The sequence below is a fragment of the Bos indicus genome, chromosome 11 (assembly GCF_029378745.1).
Source record: "Bos indicus isolate NIAB-ARS_2022 breed Sahiwal x Tharparkar chromosome 11, NIAB-ARS_B.indTharparkar_mat_pri_1.0, whole genome shotgun sequence".
NCBI lineage: Eukaryota > Metazoa > Chordata > Mammalia > Artiodactyla > Bovidae > Bos > Bos indicus.
Window position 1 is genome coordinate 69117485 of NC_091770.1, and position 25757 is coordinate 69143241.

The 25757-nt window shown below is 36.2% G+C and overlaps 1 protein-coding gene across 6 annotated transcripts in view; it reads right to left on the bottom strand.

Moving 5' to 3' along the window:
• Window positions 1-25757, bottom strand: part of LCLAT1 (lysocardiolipin acyltransferase 1) — a 284186-nt gene that overhangs the window by 97394 nt on the left and 161035 nt on the right. For 4 of the 6 annotated variants that reach the window (XM_019970479.2, XM_070798932.1, XM_070798933.1 and 1 more), the window contains 2 exons: window positions 22352-22520; window positions 14765-14963 (listed from right to left, as the gene is read on the bottom strand). In XM_019970479.2, the coding sequence (XP_019826038.1) occupies window positions 14765-14963; window positions 22352-22516 (364 nt within the window). In that variant the 5' untranslated portion in view covers window positions 22517-22520. The remainder of the gene's footprint in view (window positions 1-14764; window positions 14964-22351; window positions 22521-25757) is intronic. The other 2 variants (XM_019970480.2, XM_070798935.1) reach the window with 1 other exon arrangement.

Here is a 25757-nt window from a genome sequence, read left to right on the forward strand (position 1 = left end):
AGGTCATGGCAACTGTCAACAAGCTAAGTCTAGCATAGTCTGAAGCAGGATGGAGCTCACCAGTAAGACACATCCATTCTTTTTCTTTTTTTTCATTTTCTCCTGCAAAGTCCAACCTTAATACTCCATTTGCAGACACACTCTGTTTTATTTTTCCTGCCTACACTTTTGCCTTGTTTAATGTACTTTGCACTTATTCACTTTAAAGGTTCTAAAATTGGGTTTTCTTCAATCCAAAATCTGTTCTCATTAATGGTTTGCCTTTTCAAGAAATCCTATCAAGTCTACATATACTTTGTGGGCCCACAATATGAAAGACACTCTATAAGAAGCTTGTAACTTTTGAGATAAGAAAATGGGATAGCTAAGAACGAAATACATACAGGCTCAAAATGAGACAGTTTAACATTGTTAAAAATGACTATACCACTGCAGAGCGGGAGGAAGTAAAAATCAGGTGGTCAAGGAAAGAGAATGTGGGTCTGTGAGACACTGGAAAAATCAGAGGTCTGATACAGATCTCTGTAAGGCAAAAGGTCAGAGTGTAGATGTACCAAAAGGAACTAGAGAAATAAAAGGCAGCAGCAATACTGTACTGGCATTTAATTTAATCTTCACAATCACCCAATAAAGCTGTATTACTACTTTGTTAAACTGAGATATAAGTGACAAATAACATTAGGCATAACAGTTTTAGGTGTGCAACAAAATGATTCCATATATGTGTATTCACGGAATGATGACACAGTAGGTCTAAGTTAACATCTATAACCACATGTAGTTACAAAGTTTTTTCTTAAGACCAGAATTTTTAACATCTATTCTCAGAAACTTTCAAATATACAGTAGAATATTATTAACTACAGTCACCATGCTATACATTACATCCTCATAACTTATTTATGTTTTGACTGGAAGTTTGTGCCTTCTTACCAACCTCATGCATTTTGCCCATCCCCAAATCCTGGCCTCTAACAACCACTATCCATTCTCTATATTCAGTTCAGGTTTTTTTGGGTTTGTGTTGTTTATTTTGGGGGACTGCACATGTAAGTGAGATCACATGGAATTCTCTTCTATCTTATCTTTCACTTAGCATGATGCCCTCAAAGTCTATCCAGGTGATACAAATTACAGAATATCCTTTTTTATACCTGAATAATATATGCCACTGTCTATATTTACCATTTTCTTTATCCACTCATCTACCAATGGACACAAGTTGTTTCCATCTATTGTTTATTGTAAATAACATTGCAATAATCATGGGGATGAGATATCTTTTCAAGTTAGTGTGTGTGATTTCTTCCAATAAATATCCAGAAGCAGAATTACTGGATCATATGGTAGTGCCATTTTTAATCTTAAGAACCTCTGTATGGTTTTCCACCATGTATGTATCAATGTACATTCCCATCCACAGTGCACCAGGGTTCCTTTTCCTCCACATCCTCCCAACACTTATTATTTCTCAGTTTTTCAACTGTAGCCATTCTAACAGGTGTGATGTGGTATCTCATGGCTTTTGATTTGCATCTCCCAGATGATTCCTGCTGTTGAACACCTTTTCATGTACCTGTTGGCCATCTGTACATCTCTTTGGGAAAATGTCCCTTTATGTCCTATGCCCATTTCTTAATTGAACTGTTATTTTGCTATTGAGTTCTATGAGTTCTTCATATATTTTGAATATTGACCCTTTGTCAGATAATATGATTTGCAAATATTTTTCTCCCATTCCAGAGGTTGCCTATTTATTTTGTTGATGGTTTCCTTTCTTATGCTGAAGATTTTCAGTTTGAGGTAGTACAACTTATTTTTGCTTTTGTTTCCTTTGCTTTTGGTACCAAATCCAAAAAATCATCACCACGACTAATGTCAAGGAGCTTGCCACCTATTTTTTATTCTAGGACCTTAAAGGTTTCAGGCCTTATGTTCAAGTCTTCATTCCATTTTGAGTTAGTTTTTGTATATGGTGTAGATAGTAGTCCAGTTTTCACAACACTTTTTACTGAAAAGACTATCCCTTCTTTACTGTATACTCTTGGTTCTTCTGTCATAAATTAATTGACCATATATGTGTGGGTTTATTTCTGGGCTCTGTATTCTGTTGTACTGATCTATTTGTCTGTTTATATGCCAATGCCATGCTGTTCTGATTACTATAGTTCTATAGTATAGCCTAAAATCAGGGAATATTATACCTATAGCTTTGTTCTTCTTTCTCAAGATTGATTTGGCTATTCTGAGCCTTTGCAGTTTCATACAAACTTTAGGACTGTTATATTTCTGTCAAAAAATGCCAACTATGAAAACTACGAAATTGTTTTTGAAACAATTTCAAGTTGAAAACCTTTCAAATTGAAAACCATGCTTTCAATCCACAAGCATAAAATATCCTTACACTTATCTGTCTTCTTCAACTTCTTTCATCAATATTGTATAATTTTCAGTATTTCACCTTCTTGGTTAGATTTATTCCTACTTTACTCTTTGATGGAATTGTAAATGGGGTAATATTCTTAGTTTCTCTTTCTGATTAATTTGTTATTAGTACATAGTGATGCAACAGATTTTTGTATATTAATTATGTATTGTGCAGCCCCACTGAATTCACGTATCCTAACAGTTTTTGCTGGAGCCTTAAAAGAGTTTTCTATATGTAATATGATATTTGCAAATAGTGATGGTTTTACTTTTTTCCAATCTGGATGCTATCTATCTAATTTTGCCTAATTGCTCTGGCTAGAACTTCCAATATAATGTTGAATAAAAATGGACAGTATGGGCATCCTTGTCTTATTCCTGAACTTAGAAATTTTCATTACTATTAAGGCTGATGTTAGCTATGGGCTTGTCATCTATGGCCTTTAATGCACTGAAATACATTTCCTCTATATCCATCATATTGGGAGTTTTAATCACTGATGTATGTTAAATTTTGACAAATGTTTTTCTTGTTATTGCATCTATTGCATGTATTGAGATGATAAGATAATTTTTATCCTTCCTTTTGCCAGTGTGGTATATCTCACTGATTGGTTTACAGATGTCAAATCATTTTTGTATCCCTAGGATAAATCTCACTTGATCATAATGCATTATCCTTTTAGTGTATTGCTGAATTTTGTTTGCTAATATTTTGTCCAGGAATTTTACATCTATGTTCATTGGGGATACTGGCCTATAATTTTCTTTTGTGGCATCTTTGGTTTTGGTATTGAGGTAACGCTGGCCTCATAAAATGACTTTAGATGTGTTCCCTTTTCTTCTAATTTCTTGGAATAGATTGAGAAGGATTAGCATTTTTTTTTTTTTTTTTAAATATTGGGTAGGAATTCACCACTGAAGTCATCTAGACTTCTGTTTGTTGTGGGGGGTTATGATTACTGATTCAATCTCCTTACTAGTGGTGTCTCTGTACAGTCTTTCTGTTTCTTTATGATTCAGTCTTACTAAGTCATGTGTTTCTAGGAGTTCATCCATTTCTTTTAGCTTGTCCAACTTGTTGACATATAATAATTATTCATAGCAGTCTCTCGTGATTTCTTGTATTTCTGTGGTATCAGTTGTACCTATTCGCTTTCATTTCTGATTTGTGTCCTCTTTTTCTTGGTGAGTCTAGCTAAAGCTTTGTCAATTTTGTCTTTTCAAAAGACCAACTTAATTTTACTGATCTTTTTTGTTGTCTTTTTAGTCTTTCTTCCATTTCTTTCTTTCCTGCCTTCTAACTTATTTCCTTCCTTCTAACTTTGGGCTTCATTTGGTCTTTTTTTTCCCCCAATTCCCTGAGGTGTAAAGATAGGTTGCTTATTGAACTCCCCTCTTAGAGTTACTTTTAATGCATCCCATAAGTTTTGGTGTGTTGTATTTCCATTTGTTTCAAGGTATTTTTAAATTTCTCTTTTGATTTCTTCTTTGACCCATTGGTTGTTCAGTAGTACATTATTTAATTTCCACATATAAGAAAATAACTGGAAAATTCAAATAATTTATTTCTAGTTTCATAACACTACGATTGAAAAAGTTTCCTTGATGTGATTTCAATTTTCTTAAGTATAATAAAACTTGTTTTGACATGATTTCAATCTTCTTAAATGTAATAAAACTTGTTTTGCAGCCTAACATATGATCTATTGTGGAGAATATTCCATGGGAAAATGAGAGAAGTGTGTATTTTATTGCTTTTGAATGGTGTGTGTGTGTGTGAAAGTCGCTCAGTCATGTCCGGCTCTTTGTGACCGATGGACTGCACAGTCCATGGAATTTGGAATGTTTTATATAAGTCTATTAAACTATATTAGACCAATTGGACTTATGGCCAATGTTTCCTTATTAATTTTCTGTCTGGATGACCACCCATTGATGAAAATCATCTACTGTTAATGTACTGCTATTTCTCACTTAGGTCTCTTAATATTTTTTTATACATTTAGGTGTTCCTATGTTGGATCCATAAATATTTACATATGTTATATCCTGTTGTTGGACTGACCCCTTCATCATTATATAATGACTCTGTCTTTTATCAAAGACTGTCTTAAAGCCTATTTTGTCTGATATGAAATACAGCTAACTCAGCTTTCTTTTTATTTCTATTGCATGGAATATCTTTTAATTACTGATAGCTATGTACTTACTGCTATTTGATTGCTTTGTGGCTGTTTTAGAATTCTTTTGTTCCTTTCTTTCTCTCTTGCTTTATTCCTTTGTGATTTTCCGTAGTGGTGGGCTTAGATTCCTTATTCTTGATCATTTGTGCATCCACTATAGATTTTCGCTTTATGGTTTCCATGAGACATAAAATAGTATTGTTTTAAGTTAATAACAACTTAATTTGGAACACATTCCAAGGCTATACATTTTTACTACTCCATATTTTGTTTCTGAGGTCACAATTTACATCATTTTATCTTCTGTATCCCTTAATTATTTTAGGTATAATTATTGTTAATACTTCTGTCTTAAAATTTATTTTAGCTTTAGAAGTAGTTAATTCACAAACCTTACAACATTAGATTATTTTAGATTTTACTATATATTTATATTTACCAAGGATATTTATTGTTTCCCTGTACTTAGCACCTTTTCTTTTCAGCCTAAAGAAGTCCCTTTAACATTTCTTTGTAAGGCCAGCCTAGAGGTGATGGACTCCTTGAGCTTTTGCTTATCTGTATCTCTACTTCAATTCTGAAGGAGATATTTTGTCAGATACAGTCTTCTTGTTTGGCAGTTTTTAAATTTCAGCACTTTGAATATAGCATGTCACTCCCTTCTGGTGTGCAAAGGTGCTTCTGAAAAATAAGCTGATGATCTTATGGGAATTCCCTTGTACATAACATGTTTTGCACTTGATGCTTTTAAAATTCTCTCCATGTCTTTAGATTTCAACATTTTAATTATGTGTCTTGACATGAGTCTCTCTAAGTTCATCTACTGTTTCCTTCCCTTCCCCAGGTTGGGGCAGTTTTTAGCCACTGTTTCTTCAAATCAGTTTTCTCCCCTTTCCCTTTTCTCTTCTCCTTCTGGGACCCCTGTAATGCAAGCGTAAGGCCTCTTGATATTTCCCATAATCCCCTTGGTAGAAGTAGTAGTGTTAGTTGCTCAGTTGTGTCTGACTCTTTGCAACTGCATAACCTGTAGCCTGCTAGGGCTGTCCATGGGAATCTCCAGGGATAATTCCCTTAAGTTATCTTCAATCTTTTTTTCTGTTTGCTGCCTTGATTGGAAAATTGTATGGCTCCATCTTCAAGTTCACTGACCTTTTCTACTGCTTTATCTAAACTGTTAAACTCCTATGTTTTCAGTTCGGTTATTGAGTTCTCCAGCACTGTGAGTTCTTTCTTATATCTTCTATCTCTGTTAGACTTCTCATGTATTGTTCTCCTGAGCTCAATGAGCATCTCTAGGACTACTGTTTTGAACTCTTTACCACCAGGTAAATCACTCCTCTCCAGTTCATTTAGGTCTTTTTCTAAGGTTTTATTTTGTTCTGTCATTTGGAATATATTCTTCTGTCTCTTCATTTTCCTTGACTGTGTTCATTTTTATGCATTAGATAAAACACCTACCTCTCTCAGTCTTGAAGGAGTGTCCTCGTATAGGAGATAAACCTTACCATTCAACCATACTCTAGTTCTTGGTTGTCTCACCTTCTGTGATTGTCCAAGCAGCCTACCTACTTTATTCTTAGTGGCTCCCAGTAGTTGAGGACAGATGTGCCAATAGAGAGGATCTCAACACCTTGATTCAGGCCAATTGGAAGTCACACCCTCAGACAGCAGCTTTTAAATTATGCAAATATACTTCTCTTCTTTTAGAAGAAGACTTGGAGATGGGCTCTTCTTCCTGCTCCCTCCACACTAAGCCCTAGAGCAATGGTTAGCTAAGAACTGTTTCTTCTTTGGTTGCTACCATCCCATTGTCCCCACCCCCTACCCCCTGAACACAAACCCCTGGTTACAAGAGCCAGACTCCCAAGGGATGTATTCTCTGGGTAACAGCCATAAAGTCAGAGTTCCAGAGTATATAAGCTTCCTTCTCAGAGACACTGGTGACCAGAGGTAGTATGTGAACGATATACCCACCCTCCAAGGTCTCTGGAGAGGATTAGATGTGTGCCCTTAGATGTGTGTTTTATTAGAACCCCGCCCCTCTGGCTACAGCAAGGAAGACAAGCAAATCTTTCAGATAAGCCCTCTTTCACAGCAAGACTGGGTGCTTTCTATTCAGCTGCCTTTGCACTGGATCCAGGAGTATAGGAACACAAGTATGCAAGAGCCCTTTAAAAATTGTTTTGCTATCCTATTTTATATAGGTTTAGTTTCCTATATGAGTCTCACAGATGTAAAACTATTGGTTTTCAAAGTTAGATGTTTTGAAGACTCCTCTCTCAGGTGCCAGTGTTAAAACTGGGGAGCTAAATGTGGGGTTCAAATCCTGTACTCCTGAGGGAGAACCTCAGATTTCTCCTGACTGTGGGTCACCCTGTGTTCCTGGCTGCACCAGTATGGGACAGAGTTTCTGTCAGGCTGAACTGGGAGGTGGGAGAAAATGAGTGTGATGCAGGGAGCCAGCACAGGAGATCCCACCCATGACAAGGTCATGCGGGAGAGGCCTGACAGGCAAGGCAAATCAGGACTCGAGGGACCCCCTGGACCTGCTTGGGCATCTACCCCAAAACCAGATCTGTCTGTTTTACTGTTTTACAACTTTCACCAACTCCTCTGACATTAACGTGGGGCTATCCCCAATCACCTTTCTCTGAAGGAAATCAACTTAGAGTTCTAGTTAATAAGCCTCCTGGGCACAATACGAGTGTTTCAATCCAAACCCCTCAGATGGCTTTCTAACTTGCATGACAGGTTTATCCGGAATCCTACAGCTACGCATATGATTGTTTACAGCCTCCCAACCATGAGAGGCAAGGAAAGCTTAACATATTCAAACAATATAGAGCCTTTTGAGGATTTAAGAATTATTAGAATGGAACTGGTGAAGGATTTCATTGTTGAGCCAATGCTTGCTGCCAAGTTCCATATCCCTTACCCACTGTGTCCCTGGGAATATATTAATTAATATAGTTGGTATATAGAAAAAATAAGTAGTGGCCTTGGTGTTAACAACTTTAGACCCTTGAGGTAGTAAATTCTTTCCTTGCTACAGCCCACTGCACCTTTGCCCTATAGGAATGCAAATTTATCTAGTGCTTTTGGAGAGTGGCACCAAACTTTAGAAAAATTACTTTTAGAGAAAATAAGTTTTCTGGTTAACTAACCTTTATCAGAACAGAGAGTCATAAAATGTTAACAGGCCTTCTGGCAAGAAGATGATGTAAATCACCTAAAGCATTTGTATATGATAGGTTTGCAGAAAGAAACCCTGGTCTTGATAAGGGTCAAGGACTGCTGACTTTGCATGACTCTGCACCCCCTATTATCCTCTATGTACAACTTAGGGTATAAAAGTTCCTTTTGAAAATAAAGCTACGGACCCGGCTTCATCAGAGCTTGGTCTCCCCGTGTCATTCTTTTTTCCTTTTCCCTCCTTTTCTCTCTCTCTTCTTCTTTCAGGATGACTACTTGGGACACAGGGGCTCTCTGAGTTCACCTTTTTGCCTGGGCTTCTAAGACCCGATCAGGAAGGAGCCCTGCATCTTCACCAGGGAGAGGGCATCCTGTGTCCTCACCCCACCAAGAGGGCGCCTGCGGCCTCCGTGAACAGAGCAAGTTCCAAGTCAGGAGCTTTATTAGCTTTCTGTGTAAACCAAGGAAGATCAAGCCTCTTTCTCTCCCCTTTTACTTTCCTTATCGCCGACGCCATCCTCCTGAGGGAATTCCTGGATCCTACCAGGGTTGGACCCCAGTACTGTGTCTTGTTTTAAAAAACACAGATTCTCGTTCTTGACAAATCGTGGTATAAATTTTCTTGAATAAATGTATTTTCATTTTCTGTATGCCTTCTGGACCATTTCCAGAGACTTTAAATGACTGCTACTTTAGATTTTCCAGTTTCACTGGGAAGTGGGTATAGACAGCTCCTCATGCTGTCATGCTGGAAGTGCCTCTCCAGTCATCTTTTATGCCCAAGATTTCTCTTGGTAATACTTTAAAATATAACCCTTGTAATATTTAAAATATTTACATTGTTTTGATTGACTCTTTAGAGGCTCCAGTTATATAGATGTTAGAATAACTATGACTATCGTTCATTTCAACTACTTCCTCTGACTTTTTTTTTCTTGTTCCTCCTTTTCATTCTTTTTTAAAAATTTTGTTGGAATATAGTTTATTTACAATGTTGTTATTAGTTTCAGGTGTGCACCAAAGTGATTCAGTTATACATATGTTCATTCTTTTTCAGATTCTTGTCTCATGTAGTTTATCACAAAATATTAAACAGTTCTCTGTGCTAAAGGAGGTCCTTGTTGGTTATCTTATATAGTTTGTATATGTTAATCCAAGGCTCCTGATTTATTCTGCCCTGCCTCCCACATTTCCCCTTTGGTAACCATAAGTTTGTTTTTGATATCTGTAAGTCTGTTTCTGTTATGTAAATAAGTTCATTTTATCTTTTAAAAAAAACATTAGATTCCACATATAAGTGATATGATATTTGTATTGACTGAGTATGATAATCTCTGGGTCCATCCATGTTGCTGCAAATGGCATTATTTCATTATTTTTTATGTCTGAGTAATATTCCATTTTATATATGTACCACTTCTTCTTCTTTCATTCTTCTGTTGATGGACATTTAAGTTGCTTCCATGTCTTAGCTATTATATATAGTGCTGCATTGAACAGTGGGGTGCATGTATCTTTTTGGATTATGGTCTTCTCTAGATACATGCCAAAGAGTGGAACTGCTGGATCATATGGTAGTTCTATTTTTAGTTCTTTAAGGACCTCTATACTGTTCTCCATTGTATCCTTCTCCATTGGGCTCCTTCTCCAATGGCCACAGTATCCATTGGAGGATGGCGAACGGTGGCCAGTTGGATGGTCTCTTAAGTATAATACTGTTCTACAATTAGACTGGTTCTGTAAGGAACAAGGGAAATGGGTAGAAGTAGCATATGTGTTGACTAAGTGACTTCACTTTCACTTTCCACTTTCATGCACTGGAGAAGGAAATGGCACTCCAGTGTTCTTGCCTGGAGAATCCCATGGACGGAGAAGCCTGGTAGGCTGCAGTCCATGGGGTCGCACAGAGTTGGACACAACTGAAGTGACTTAGCAGCAGCATACTGTTCTCCATAGTGGTTATACCAATTTACATTCCCATCAACAGTATAGAAGGGTTCCCTTTTCTCTAGTCTCTTCAGCATTTATTGTTTGTAGAGTTTTTGATGATGGCCATTCTGACAGGTGTCAAGTAATACCCCACTGTAGTTTTGATTTGCATTTCTCTAATAATTAGTGATGTTGAACATCTTTTCATGTGCCTCTTCACCATCTACATGTCTTCTTTGGAGAAATGTCTGTTTAGATCTTCTGCCCTTTTTTTTTTGATTGGGTTGTTTTTATTTTGACTACATAAACTGTATATTTTTGAGGTTAATCTTGTTGGTGACTTCCTTTGCAAATATTTTCTCCCATTCTATGGGCTGTCGTTTTGTTTATGGGTTCCTTTGCTATACAAAAAAAGTTTAATGAGGTTTCATTTAGTTTTTAAAATTTCAATTAATAGATGGACTGAAAAAAATCCTGCTGCAAATTATGTCAAAGAGTGTTCTTTCTATATTTTCCTATAAGAATTTTATAGTGTCTGGCCTTACATTTAGGTCCTCGATCCATCCTGAGTTTATTTTTGAGTATGGTGTTAAGAGAATGTTCTAATTTCATTCTTTTACATGAAGCTGTTCAGTTTCCTCAGCACTGATTATTGAAGAGACTGTCTTTCCTTCATTGTGTAGTCTTATCTCCTTTGTCATTGACTAATTGACCACAGCTGTGTGGGATTATTTCTAGGCTTTCTATCCTGTTCCACTGATCTGTATTTCTGTTTTTGTAGCTTTGCAGTATATTCCGAGGTAAGGGAGCCTGATTCCTCCATCTGTTTTTCTTCCTCAGATTGTTTTGGCTATTCAAGGTCCTGTGTATTTCCATACAAATCTAAAACTTTTTTGTTCTAGCTCTGTGATAAATGCCATTGGGACTGCATTGAATCTGTAGATTACCTTGGGTAGAACAGTCATTTTGACAATATTGATTCTTCCAGTTCAAGAACATGGTATATCGTTCCATCTGTTTGTGTCATCTTTGATTCCTTTCATCAGCATCTTGCACTTTTCAGAGTAGAAATCCTTTGCCTCATTAAATAGGCTTATTTCTAGGTACTTAGTATTCTCATATGATGATAAATGGAATTGTTTCATTAATTTTTCTTTCTGATCTTTTGTTGTTATATGTAGAAATTCAAGAGATTTCTGTGTATTAACTTTGTAACCTGCAACCTTACCAAATTCACCGATGAGCTCTAGTGGCTTTCTGGTAGCATCTTTAGGATTTTTTTCTTTATGTAGTATCATATCATCTGCAAGGAGTGACAGTTTTACTACTTCTTTTCCAGTTCTGATTCCTTTTATTTACTTGTTTGACTGTTGTGGCTAGGACGTTCAAAACTATGTTGAATAGAAGTGGCAAGAGAATGGGAATTCCATGGGGGTCCAGTGGTTAGGATTCAGCATTTTCACTGCCGGGTTCAAGTCCCTGGACAGGGAACCAAGATCCCACAAGCTGTGTGGCATGGCCAAAAGAAAGTGGTGAGAGTGGACATCCTTGTTTCGTTCCTGATCTTAGAGGACATGCTTCCAGCTTTTCACCACTGAGTCATTTTACTCTATTTCTTCTTGGATATTTCATAATTCACTCTTTATTTCTGGTTTTGCCTTTTTTAATTTTCTTTTTTTTTTTGCTTGAATTCAGTTGACATATTTCTAATTTTTTTGTTCATTACTATTCATTGTATTTCTCAAAAGTTTTTTTTTTTTTTAAACAAAATTGTCAAATGCTTATTTAATAATTCAGTCCATTTAGAGTGCTGTGTTATGGTGTATGTTTTTTGACTTTTTGGTTTTTCAGTTCTCCCCTCTACTTAAGTTTTTTTTATGGTTATGGAGTTTGGGTGCATAATTTGCGTGCGATGAGCAAAGATTTTTATTTCATGTTTCTCTTTTTATTCCTGCCAGATCTTCAATTTCCTTTTCCTTCACTGCCACACTTTCAAGGGAAGTTTATCCCATCTCTATATATCTGATTCTCCCTCAGAAGCAATGCTTCTCTGAGGCATCTTCAGGTCTCACTCTTTCTAATCACTTTCCTATGTTTTGTGCTATGAGCTACTATGTCCTGACCTGTGTTTAGTTGGTATTTTGGCATTTAGCATTAGACGGGAATCTTTCTGGGGATGCTTTTGTCTGTGCTTCTTCTAAGTTGTCAATGCCTTTACTCTTAAGCCTTTCTTCACTCTTAAAACCCAAAGGTTTGCAATGATGGATGGGAGAACGTAGACTTTTTATTTCTCTACTTAATACCATACTTCTAAATGCCTTCTTTGTCTCCTGATCATGCTGAAGAGATGAGTGATATGTGGTTATATTTTCTGTTTGTTGATTGGATGAATTTTTTTTTTAAGGATAAGGAAAATCAGGCAGCTGCCACTGTCCTCCAGAAACCATTCTGGGAAGGCTTTTTATTATGGATTCAATCTATTAAACACAAAACTGTTTTAATTTTTCTTTTTCATTTCTATTTTTCTCAATGTAACGTGTTAATTTCACATACATTTTCAAGCTCATTCACGTAATATTAATATTCTGTTAATATATTTATGTAGAATAAGGAATGATAAACAAGACATTATCATTCTTGATGAATGTGGCAGTTTTTAAAACACTGAAAAACCTTTGATATTTCTACCATCAAGAGGTGATGTGTATGCTTCCTCCCCTAGTCTCTTTAAGGACAGTGACAGCTTCTACGAGTAAGGTACTGTCGATAGGCTGTTATATGAATTTTGGCGCTATGTCGTAAAATGTTGCAGCTTTCTGCTGGTTCTATGGAGATGTTTGCTCGAGGGAAAGTCAGTTGACATTTAATGTATTATTGAACAGAGATGTATTAATATGTCTTTTGTTACCTGAATGTTATTGATTGGAGATGTTTCAATATTTATTTACATAACAAATTGCCAGCCATGGGCATTTAGTTTCTGTGAAAATCTCCTGGGGCAACAATGAGTTAACTAGTCTGACTATACTGACACTATAATACTGTTATGTGACAAAGACAAAACTATAAGCATGAAGACAAGTAAAACACAAACAGGCAATATTTCTTACCAGTCTGTTCTGAGGACAATGCCTGCCCTTTGCTGTCAAAATCCTACACAGTTTCAGTACACTATTGATAGGGACATGGTTTAGAGAGCAAAGAATTCAAATAAGAAATATTACATAGGAACCAAAGAAGTACAGATGTAATGGATGAGGCTGTCAGGGAATTTAGTGGGTGCTTCATCCACTCACATGTGAACAATAGGTTTGAATACATTTCGTCTGTTCCTTACCCCTTCTTCACATCAAGGAGTGAAGGGCAATTAAGCAATGCTGAAATATCCATACTTATCCACCACTCAATGAACACATTGCGTTTCTAACTTTGGAAAGTAAACATTTCTAGGAATTTAAAAATGATAGATTAGGTAAGTTCAGAAAACAATGGCACCTAGTATACTGCTTGGAACCAAAGGGTATTCATTACTATTTATTAGATGCATGTGAGGGAATCAGGTCCTTTCAAGTATCTTATCAGCACAGACCAGTTTCTGGTCTAAATTACCACAAGTATGGCATGAAATAAGAAGTTACTGAACTATTAATTCATATCCTTCAAATTTTTGTCCTTCTGGGACCATATATACTTCCTTAAGAATAGTTTATTCTCTTTCAACATAAGATGTTTCCAAAAAAGAGATTAAAATAATCTATTATCCCCTAAGGAAAAAGAAAAACTGGTGATTGTCTTTGGCTGCTGCTGCTGCTACTGCTGCTAAGTCGCTTCAGTCGTGTCCGACTCTGTGCGACCCCACAGACGGCAGCCCATCAGGCTCCTCCGTCCCTGGGATTCTCCAGGCAAGAACACTGGAGTGGGTTGCCATTTCCTTCTCTAATGCATGAAAGTGAAAAGTGAAAGTGAAGTTGCTCAGTCATATCCGACTCTTAGCGACCCCACGGACAGCAGCCCACCAGGCTCCTCCGTCCATGGGATTTTCCAGGCAAGAGTACTGGAATGGGATGCCATTGCCTTGTCCGACTGAAGACTATAGAGAAATACTAAGCAAGAAAAAAGAATAAACTACTGATACATAAAACAACTTGGATGAATGTCCAGGGAATCATGCTAAGTAAAAAAAAGATAAATCGCCAAAGGCTACCCACTGTATAATTCCATTTAAGTAACACTCTTGCAGTGACAGAATTATAGAAATTGAGAACACATTAGTGATAGCCAGAGGTCAGAGAAGGGGATGTGAAGCTATCAAAGGACCATATAAGGAATCCGTGTGGGGAAGCTGTTCAGCTTCTTGGTTGTATCAATGTCAACATTCTGGTTGTAATACTGTACATTGGGAAAAACTGTATAAAGGGGACATGGGGAAATTTTTGTATTATTTCTTAAAATTGCATGTAATTCTACAATTATCTCAAAATAACAAGTCTTTTAGAAAAAAAAAAAATCCCTAAACTTGCCTGTATAACAAATCCACATAAACACAGAATATTACTTTCTTCCAAAAGGTGGTACACAGATGGGAAACATATATATAAAAAGTTAATTCTAACTTTGTGACTTTAAGTAATTAATCTCTTCACCTGCAATACATAGATTAACAAATACCTTGGCTATATAATGACCCTCTCAAAAGATACCCACATAAGGTATTAATCATTTGAACCTGTAAACATTACCTAAGCAGAAAAGGAAAAAACAAAACAAAACAAAACACTTTGTAGATATGATTAACTTAAATCTTTTAAGATGGAGGGATTATCCTGGAATATCATGCCTGTAAGTCCCTTCAGTCATGTCTGACTCTTTGCAACCGCATGGACTGTAGCCTGCCAGTCTACAGTCCATAGACTGTAAAAAAATGTAAATGGCTTTAGTACTTAAGTGGAATTTAGTAAGTTATTCTGTAGTTTTTGAGTACATCACATATAAAATAAATGAACAACTTAAAAGAATTTATGTAAACCTACCAAATCCAGGAACACTTTTGAGACTGGCTTTCAGACAAATTTTCTGTAATCTGAGGTAGCTGTATCTCATCAGACAATTCCATAGGAACATCCAGTCCATTCTTGTCCGATGATTCATGATAATGACACTCCTTTCTCCAGGAACAAATGCATCACCTGTTATAACCACTTTCACACCAAGCATCGTCTCCAGCAATGCCTACAGAAAAAACCACATAGATATTTAACAATTTAAAGTTATGATTTCCCATAGGTAAAAGTTTATCATGTCCTATAAATAAATCTCATTTCTAATAAGTCAAAAGCATATTTCCCCCCATTATTCTTGCTTCTATAATAAATTAATCTGGAACAAAGTACTGTTTGTATTTTCAGTTCTATTAATTTAAGCTTCTAGCAGTTCCCTAACTTAAAAATGCTAACTTTCAATGAAATATTCAAGATAGATTATTAAGATGCAAAGTGCAAAAGTCATACAACAAGATCTCCACTGTGTAATTTTTTTAAGTCTACAGATATATAAGATTATTACATTTTTAAATAAAAGAACAGTCAAGAAATGTAATGCTGGATATATGACTGAGGGAACAGCCAAAATTTTCATTTTATACCTCTTTGTACTATGGTTTCTTTTAAACAAACACATATATCTGTTTATTTTTTAAATATATAAGCAGTGTATGTTTACTAAAGTACTTCAGCCACAGTGCTTGACACATAGGAGATGCTCAAATATTTGCTGAATTTATTTAATTAACTTTACTGATGGAGAGACATAAATTATATATGAAATATTTAGAATAAATTATAGACTGAGGTTCTTGAAAGAACAGTAACAGATATTAAGAAGCCCTGATTACTGACTGCAATGCCCATTTAAATTTCTGAATAATTTCCAAGTAATAAACTTAGGGAAAGAAAACTGGTCCATGGCAGATAAAAGAAAATAAAAAGTTATCTTTGGCAATGTTAAAAAAACTTTGATCAAAATGTAGCAAATAAGCCAACTGTGGTATAGTCATACAATGGGATATAATACAACAGTGAAAATAAATGAACTATTGGCATCAGTAGCAACATGGACAACATACGAGCATAATGTTGAGAAACAAAACAAGAACATAATAATTGTCCATATGTAAAACTTCCTAAAACAAACAGTAACTACGATATTCTAGGGGTAAACATGCTTGCGTGCTCAGTTCATGCTCAGTTGTGTCCAACTCTTTGCGACCCCATGGACCGCAGCCCACCGGGCTCCTCTGTCCCTGGGATTTTCCAGGCAAGATACTGGAGTGTGCTGTCATTTCCTTTTCTAGGGGATCTTCCTGACCCAGGGATTGAACCTGTGTCTCCTGCAATGGTAGGCAGATTCTTTACCACTGAGCCACCAGGGAAGCCCAGGGGTAAATATAGAGGTGGCAAAATTAAAAAGAAGAGCAACAAAATAACTAAAAGTCAGGATATTCCTGTTGAAAAGGGTTTTGTGACTGAGAAGTTAGGTGGTTTGCTGACAATTTTCTATTTCCTTACCTGGTTGATATTTATACTTTAATAAAATTATTAAAGTGCTTTCATGTTTTATTAATTTTTCATTATATTTCCAAAAAGAGCTTTTTTAAAAACATACAAAAGAACAACAGGACTTCAAATAGGCCCAAGAAAAAAAAAAGGTTAAAAGGAATACAAGCTAAAAAATAAAAGATTAGATACGTTTGTTATTATATCCACAGAGTCAGAGTGTTAAGATGTAAAACATGATCATTTAGGCTAAAGTAGCTAAAAAATGCCTGTGTTTTTTGTTAAATTTTCTAAAGCGTCCATAACCACTCAAATAATTATAACCCCCTCCCCCCAAAGTTTGGAAAGCTAAATTCCAATGTAGAAGAGACTTCAGGATGGAGAAAATCAGGGAGGAGTCCTCTAGACTTGGACCCACAGCAAGAAATATCCATTTTCCACTTACAGGCGTAAAGGGCTGTCAACTACCAAAATGAAATCACTGAATTATATGTCTTGGCCCAGGTGATGTGTATGAAGTCACCATCCAAGGTTAATTTGGATTGGCTCCACTCTGCATTCCAAATATGATATATAATTTTCAGAGTGTGCAACTAACTAAAATACAGGAACACTTCCTTTAAGAGTCAAAAGAGGAAGCTGACTACTAATTGTGTACTATACTATGTGTGTGTGAATGCTCACTCAGTCATGTCCAACTCTTTGGGAACCCCATGGAGAATCCACGTTTTTCACATTGGCAGGCGGATTCTTTACTGCTGCGCCACCTGGGACAGCCCATGTTGTACTATAGAAAAGGGATGAAAATCTTAAGCCTATAAATCCCAAACATCAACTCTAGCCTTACAGGTGAAATTTCCAATATGTGTTTCCTATGGACCCCAAAACAATCTTTAGCTTTTCATTATAGTAAATGTCAAAAGTAAAAAATCCCAGACTGTTTGTTGAGGAGCATATCATAAAGTATTCTCTTTCCTGCCATCCAGCACTCTATCAGAATGTGCTTGAGAGTTATAATATATAACCTTCTGGACAACCTAGAGCTCTAGTTCACATTAATCATTTTTAATGCCAGAAAAGACATATCTAGTCAACATTATTTACAGCTCCTGCAAAAGCAGACTAACAAATACACTACACAGAGACAAAGTTCTAATGCTTATAAAGAATTCCAGAATTCAAATAATACAGATCAAAAACTTTAAAAAAAGCCATTATTCTTATATTTATTCTCTTTCTAGTATAGAAGATAAGTTTCAGCAGTAAGAAACGAATCTTATAAAATTTTATAATGCTTTATGTCTGAATCAAGAGTGGTAATAATTCTTAGGACTTTTATTTAATTGATCAAAGATCTCACCTAGAATTAGAATATATGAGGAATTTCTGAGAATCTTTTATATACCACTGTTTACTACCTCCAAGTGTTCCACTGTGTACGAAAACAAAAATAAGGGGTTACCCTCATGATCAAAGAGAATCAGTTTTGCCATGATGCCTATGCTCCTATTTATCATTCCAGTGGATCTTTACTTAGTCTGGTGTAAGAAAGATCTGTGACATTCCTCATCTCCAAGTCTGCCTTGGCTCTGTAGACCCAGGTCCTCAAATCCTTAGGTATTGAAGGATGCACAATCTGAAGTCACTCAAAGACCGAGACCCTCTTTTTTAAGAGCAGCAGTCTAGACAGAAATTATATTCAGTCATCTATGTTTGTTGAACACCTGTTGTGTTCTAGAACGGGAGTGGAATCAGCAAGCTGTGGGAAGAGATGTGTCCTAGATGGCGAGTTAGAAAATGACAACTAAATTCCTAGGACATGATTTATGGTGAAAGGACAGAACTCCAAGTAGTTCTCATAATCTTGGTAATTAATTAGCTAACAATCAGACAGTTGGAAAGACTCAGAATTTTGAGAAGCAAAAATTTCTCTGGGCACAAACAAAGTTTGACCTGACAGTATTGATTATGTTGAATAGAACCATCCAAAAATGAAATGAACAAAGACATGTACTTCTCATTACAAAACGTTTCAAAGGAGAATGAATGGCTACTTTGCAGACTACAGGTACTTTGCAGACTTTGGGAAAGGATTCTTGGACACACAGGTAAGTTAGACTAGGTGACCTCTAATTCTAATTAATTCTCATCTAATTCTAAAATTCTAGACGATTTTACTGTGGAACCTCATTTAACAGAAAATGTACCAATTAAAAATAGTAAGATAAGAAAAATCTTGCCAATGAAATCATTTTAATGCACAAGCGAAACTTACAAAAGATTATACAAAAGAATAATTTTTGATTATTTCTATGAAGCAATAATTAGTCTAAATGCATTTACCCTAATTTATTTTTAGTGAAAAATGACTTTTAACTGTTTAAGAGTATTTCAAATAAAGTACACCTATAGAGGAGACAAAACTAAAATTCCTTCTGAATAAAAAGTGATCTATTGTACTATTTGCTTCAAAGTAGAAATTCCATTAGCACTTCGCAAAAGTACGAAATAAAAAATCATAAAGACACCATGACAGTTTTTCTTCATTTCTTTTTAATAGAGATGTTCACTTTCTCAAAATCAGAACATGATTTTCTGTAACCTAGCTACAAGGGATTCAACTTCTATAGATTTCTAACTGAAAGACTCTGCTCGATATACCATTACCAGCGAGCAAGTCAGTGAGTGAAACAGTTGGGTAACAGAAGTTTTTACAAATATATACCAATTTGACACTACAATGGTGGTTGAATCTTGCCTCTATGATAAGTTCTCAAGACAGGTAATAAGGCAACCGTCAGGAATAGCTGAAATCACCCTTGAAAATCTCAAACAAAAGTACTTACAAGAGACTAGCACACATCAGTAAGTACAGCTTAGCCAGTTTTTCTAAATGTTGGACCAGATTTCTCCAACCCACCATCAGATGAAATTATTGATTTGCATGCGGTTTTAAACACATGAAGCATATTTAGCACCAGACCACTCAGATTTCAAAATTCATTCTTATCTCTCCCCTCATCCATTCTAGGGCACAGAATTGAAGTTGTCAAAGGTAAATAGATATGACATAATTCTGCTGTATTGGAGAAGGAAATGGCAACCCACTCCAGTGTTCTTGCCTGGAGAATCCTAGGGACAGGGGAACCTGGTGGGCTGCCGTCTATGGGGTCGCAGAGTCGGACACGACTGAAGCGACTTAGCAGCAGCAGCAGCAGCAATTCTGCTGTAATTGATTGCTATTGGTTGTAATAGCAGTAGTAGCAGCTATGGCAAAATCTGTCCATTAATTTGTCCAATAAAATCCAGCATTTCTTCCAAAGTAATAGATTTTAATTGTGTACGTGGCCATCCAGAAAACAAAACACTACATTTCCAACACTTCCCAGATTCTGTAAGAGCTTTTAGCTGTTCTTACCTATGCAGTGAGCAAGAGGTATTATATATAACTTGTAATTCACTGGTATAAATGCAAAGCTATTGCTCTGGCCTTCCTTCCCTCCTCACTTCCTGCTGAGTAGGGCAAAGAAGGGGTAGTGAACAGTCTTAACCATACAGAAGAAGATGCTATGCCAGGCTGGGTGGAAGGAATCTGAGTCCTTGCATAACAGCAGGGAGCAGAGCTAACCTGACAACCAGGACTTGAAGGTAAAGGTTTTGCCTTATTCAAGCCACTCCAAATTCTCCTTGATAATGCAGTTTAGCCTACCCCCTAAAGCTGGTAAAGCAGAAAACATTTACTGCTTACTTTGCAAAGTCTACATTCAGTATCTCATCTAGTCATCACAATAACACTCTGTGGTAGGTGGTATTAACTTTCCTTAACTGATGAAGCAAGAGAAATTTAGAGACGCCAAGTAGCCAAGTTCAAATTACTAGAAAGTGAGAAGGCCAATAGTGAAACCAAAGGTCTGTCTCTAATATCTGAATAAGCACTCTGCCTACACTGGCTCTCCAAAGAAATTAGATTGATTAGACACTGAGAAGCATAACAGTTATAATGAGTTACCGATGTAGTAACTTATGGAAATCTTTGAACTCTTAAGGTTATGGTAGAGAGATTCAGCCAAAAACACATGATTTACAATCAAAAGATCATACACTATGGAAAATTTATGACATTAAAGAAAATGAAGTATAGTGGCAACATATGACATTAAAAAAAAATTATTTACCTCTAAATGTTTGCTTTAGACTCAATAAGGAATCACAGGCCTTAAATGACACATTAAATTAGATGGACTCAACTGATATTTCTTGAACATTCCATCCAAAAATAGCAGAATATACATTCTTCTTAAGTACACATGGAATATTCTACAGGACTGACCACATGCTGGGCCACAGTGAGCCTCAGTAAATTTAAGAAAACCAAAATCATATTAAGCATCTTTTCCAACCACAACACTATAAGAATAGAAATCAACTACAAGGAAAAAAAAAATGTAAAAAACACAAACATGTAGAGACCTAACAGTATGCTAACTCAACAACAAATGGATTACGGAAGAAATCAAAGAACAAATCAAAAATACTGACAAATGAAAAAAGCTGCTGCTGCTAAGTCACTTCAGTCGTGTCCGACTCTGTGCAACCCCAGAGATGGCAGCCCACCAGGCTCCCCCGTCCCTGGGACTCTCCAGGCAAGAACACTGGATCGGGTTGCCATTTCCTTCTCCAATGCATGAAAGTGAAAAGTGAAAGTGAAGTCGCTCAGTCGTGTCCAACTCTTAGCGGCCCCATGGACTGCAGCCCACCAGGCTCCTCCGTCCATGGGATTCTCCAGGCAAGAGTACTGGAGTGGGGTGCCATTGCCTTCTCCAAATGAAAAAAGCATGATGATCTAAAACCTATGGGATGCAGCAAAAGCAGTTTTAAGAGGGAAGTTTACAGCAGTACAATCTCACCTCAGGAAAGAAAAAAATCCCAACAACCTAATGTTACACCTAAAGCAACTAGAGAAAGAAGAACAAAGAAAACCCAAATCAGTAGAAGGAAAGAAATCATAAAGATCAGAGCAAAAATAAATGAAATAGAGATGAAGAAAACAATAGATCAATGAAACTAAAAACTGGTTCTTTGAAAAGATAAACAAAATTGATAAACCTTTAGCCAGTCTCATGAGGAAGAATGGGGGAGAGAATTCAAACTACTAAAATCAAAAATGAAAAAGAAGTTACAGTAGACACCACAGAAATCAAAGCATCATAAGAGACTGCTATATGCAACTATATGCCAATAAAATGGACAACCTGGAAGAAATGGACAAATTCTTAGAAAGGAACCATCTCCCAAAACTGAAACAGTAAGAAATAGAAAATAGGGACTGACCAATCACAAGGAATGAAACAGTGCCATCTGCAACAACAGAGATGGACCTGGAAATTATCATACTAAGTGAAGTCAGTCAAAGATCGTATGATATTGCTTATATGCAGAATCTTAAAAAAAAAAGATACAAATGAACTTATCCAGAAACACACTCACAAACTAGAAAACAAACTTGTCATTACTAAAGGGGGAAGTTGAGGGGATGGATAAACTGGGAGTTTTGGATAGACAGTTACAAACTACTATATTTAAAACAGATAGCCAACAAGGACCCACTGTATAGCAGAGAATGCTGTTCAATATTCTGTAATCACTTAAATGCGAAAAAAATTTGAAAAAGGATACATGTATATATAATAAATAAATAAGACAAACATGAGAAATAAAAACTAAAATGCAATATAAAACTAACAATGTAAAAATTCTTCAGTCTGCATCTTTAGATTTGTGCATTTTACTAAAGCACACCTCACTAAAGGAAAATAAATTCACGAGGAATATGGAAGATATTCTATTAAATAGATATTCTGTTTAAATAGATAAAATATTATATTTTAAACACATTAATTATTTCATTTCCTAGCATTTAAAGATGAAAATACAAAAACTAATGTGCCTCTTATGTAATAGGAATATGTTTCTCATAATATTTGACTAAATCTGACTCACAAAATACAAATCAATAGGATAGGCTACTTTGGTACGATCCCTTTCTCTGCTGTGTGTGTAACTTACCACAGGTAGCGTGAGCCAGGTTGCCACAATCCGGTTGTTGATCCAGCGATACCAAGATGGGCTTATAAACATTAAAGGTAAAAAGGGACCCAGCATGAAAATGCTTCCAAAAAAGCTTCCCCAAAACAGAGTGAGTATAAAGTATATCCCTCTCCATGACACCATGATTCTGAAAGACACACACAAAAAAATCAATATATTTTATTACTACAACTGCCCAAATTCAATTTCAGAATGATACATTTAATGATTTTTAATTATAGGGCTACAGAATAGGTTCTGATAAAGAATCTGAGTTTGAATGCCCTCTTACATGTCCTACAACTCTAACAAGTTGTCAGTACATTAGAAATGGATGCACTCCAGAAAAACAGACCTATGGATCAATGGATGAAGAGCAGAAATAAACCCACACACCTACGGCCAATTAATCTTTGACAGGAATTCTCTAGTGCTCCAGTGGTTAGAACTCTGTACCTCTACTGCAGGGGACACAGGCTGGATCCCTAGCTGGAGAACTAAGATCCCGCATGGTGTGTGGCGCCTTCGACAAAGGAGGCAAGGATATATATATAATGGAGAAAAGCTAGTCTCTTTAGCAAGTGGTATTGTGAAAACTAGACAGCCACATGTTAATTGATGAATTTAGAACATACCCTCAACACCATACAAAAATAAACTCAAAATAACTTACATATTAAGACATGAGACTATAAAACTCCTAAAAGAGAACACAGGCAATACATTCTATGACTTAGCAATGTTTTCTTAGGTCAATCAATCTCCCACGGCAAAAGCAAAATTAAATAGGAACCAATAAAACTCACAAGTTTTTGCACTACAAAGGAAAGCATAAACAAAATGAAAAAAAACCTATGAAATGGGAGAAAATATTTGCCAATAATGTGACCGACAAGGCCTTCATTACCAAGTTGTACAGACAGCTCATACAACTCAGTAACAAAAACACAACCCAATTTAAAAAATGGGCTGAAGACTTAAATAAACATTTCTCCAAAGAAGACATACAGATGCTCAAAAGGCACATGAAAAGATACTCAACACTGCTAATTATTAGAGAAACACAAATCAAAACTACAATGAGGTACCACCTCACATCAGTCAGAATGGCCATCATCAAAACATCTACAAGTAACAAATGCTGGAGAGGGTATAGAGGAAAGGGAACCTTCCTACAGAGTTGGTGGGAATGTAAACTGGTGCAGGTATTATAGAAAACAACATGAAGCCCCCCTGCACCCTTTTCTGTCAGGTCGCACTGCTCAGTATATGGGATCTAAGTGCCCAACCAAAGATCAAACCTGTGTCCCCTGCATTGCGAGCAGAGAGTCTTAACTACTGGACCACCGAGGAAGTCCCTGGCAGTTCCTTAAAAAACAAAAGCACTACCATATGATCCAGCAATCCCACTCCTGGGCATATATCCATAATCCAAAAAGACACTATCAGTGGCTATTTGCAATAGCCAAGACATGGAAGCAACTTAATTGTCCCCTGACAGATAAAAGATGCGGTATATACACACAGTGGACTACTACTTGGCTCTAAAAAAATGAAAAGGCCATTTGCAGCAAAATGGATGCAACCAGAGATTATAAAAAAAAAAAGAGAAAGACAAACACTGGTAAGCTATCACTTGTATATGGGATCTAAAATATGAGACAAATGAACTTATGAAACAGAAACAGACTTAAGCCATAGAAAACAAACATGGTTACCAAAGGGGAAGGAGGGAGACGGTAGGAGTTTGAGATGAGCAGTCCCACAAGGTAAACAACAGAGTCCAGTGGATCCTTGACCAACGGAGCTATCAGGGAAGACCAACTGTATAGCACAGGGAATTACATTCTCTATCCTGTTTATATTCTATATAAGCCATAATGGAAAAGACTATGGAAAAATGTGTATGTGTGTATATATACATGTGTGTATATGTATAACTGAATCACTTTGCTGTACAGCAGAAACTACAACATTGTATATCAACTATACTTTGATTAAAAAAGGAAATAGATACGCTTAAAGAGTAAATGTCTGACTGCCACCCCCACCCCCACCCCCCCAAAAAAGCTGTTTTCAAAGTCTTGGGTTTTTTTTTTTCCTGGCTATTAGTCTTAAAACAAAACTATATATTTTCTTTTCCAAGATGTTATCCAACACAAAATCTTAAAATATTCCACAGGTTTTTTTTTTTCTTAATCCCTTACTATAAAAAGTAGACTTAATGGACTAAGAACTGCAGAACAGCTTCCTAAGGGTGACTGTGCTTAAAAGTGATGGCAATTTTACAGAGTGCACTAAATTTTTTTTAGTCTAGAAATATTAATTCTTTACATTAGAACCTAAAAGTAATATCTTTGGGCAATTGGTCTTTATGAGCTGAAAGGTTAGGTAGAAGTCAGATTCCTCAATCACTTGCCTCAATTATTTGCCAGAGGATTACTTTTGAGGGTCCTCATACCCAGATGAATATAATATTGATGTTTTAAAATGAAGTGTTGCAAGCACAGTCTAAAATGAATAATTAAATGTTTGATTTTACGACCTAAACTCTGTTGAGCAAAAATATGGTTTGCTTCAGGATAATAAAACTGTTGGAAACATTAAAACCATGAAAACAATAATGGCCTTAAAAATCTACACATTGAAAAAAGCATTTCAGCAATCAAGACCTTTGAATATTTGAAAAGAACTGCAACAAGAAAAAAAAAATTTTCAAATGTCATGGTGCTTTAAAAAATGACAGACAAAACAGGTCAAATCCCTTAACGCAGAATCAAGTTTATCTGTATATTTGGTATATTTTAAAAATCCCTACCAATACCTGACAGTGTGATACACAAAATCCTTCAAAGTACAAATAGAACAAATATCTGCTGAGAATTGGCTTTCTGCTCAATTCCAGATCGGAACTTCTAAGAACAAGGCTGAGGGAATGAGGGCAGAGAAAAAGAACACTGGAAAATAGCAGCCAAACACTTGCTCACACAGGGCCCAGGATGCTCTGTAAAGTCCTACACACCCTTGGTTTTGCTTTCACTGAGGCTCAGCTCCTCCTCTTTATATTAACCATAGGCTGCTTCTCTCTAGTCTAACTTAAAGCATTTAAAACTAATAGTATCCATAAAAATGAGCTTCTAAATTCAGTATTTTCAACCCCTACTTCCTTTCATAGCCCCTGTCCCAAATATATCACTGCAATGTTGCTACTTGATTTGAAAAGTCTCTTGTAACTACTTTTTAATCTGTTTCTGCCATTAGCTAGCTAGCTTCTGTTTAGACACTCACCCCTAAACTCCCTGAAGGGCTGTACTTCCCATTACATCCACACGTCCACATCAAAGGATCTGACATGCTTCTTTTTCACTTACTGAATTATTTTTCA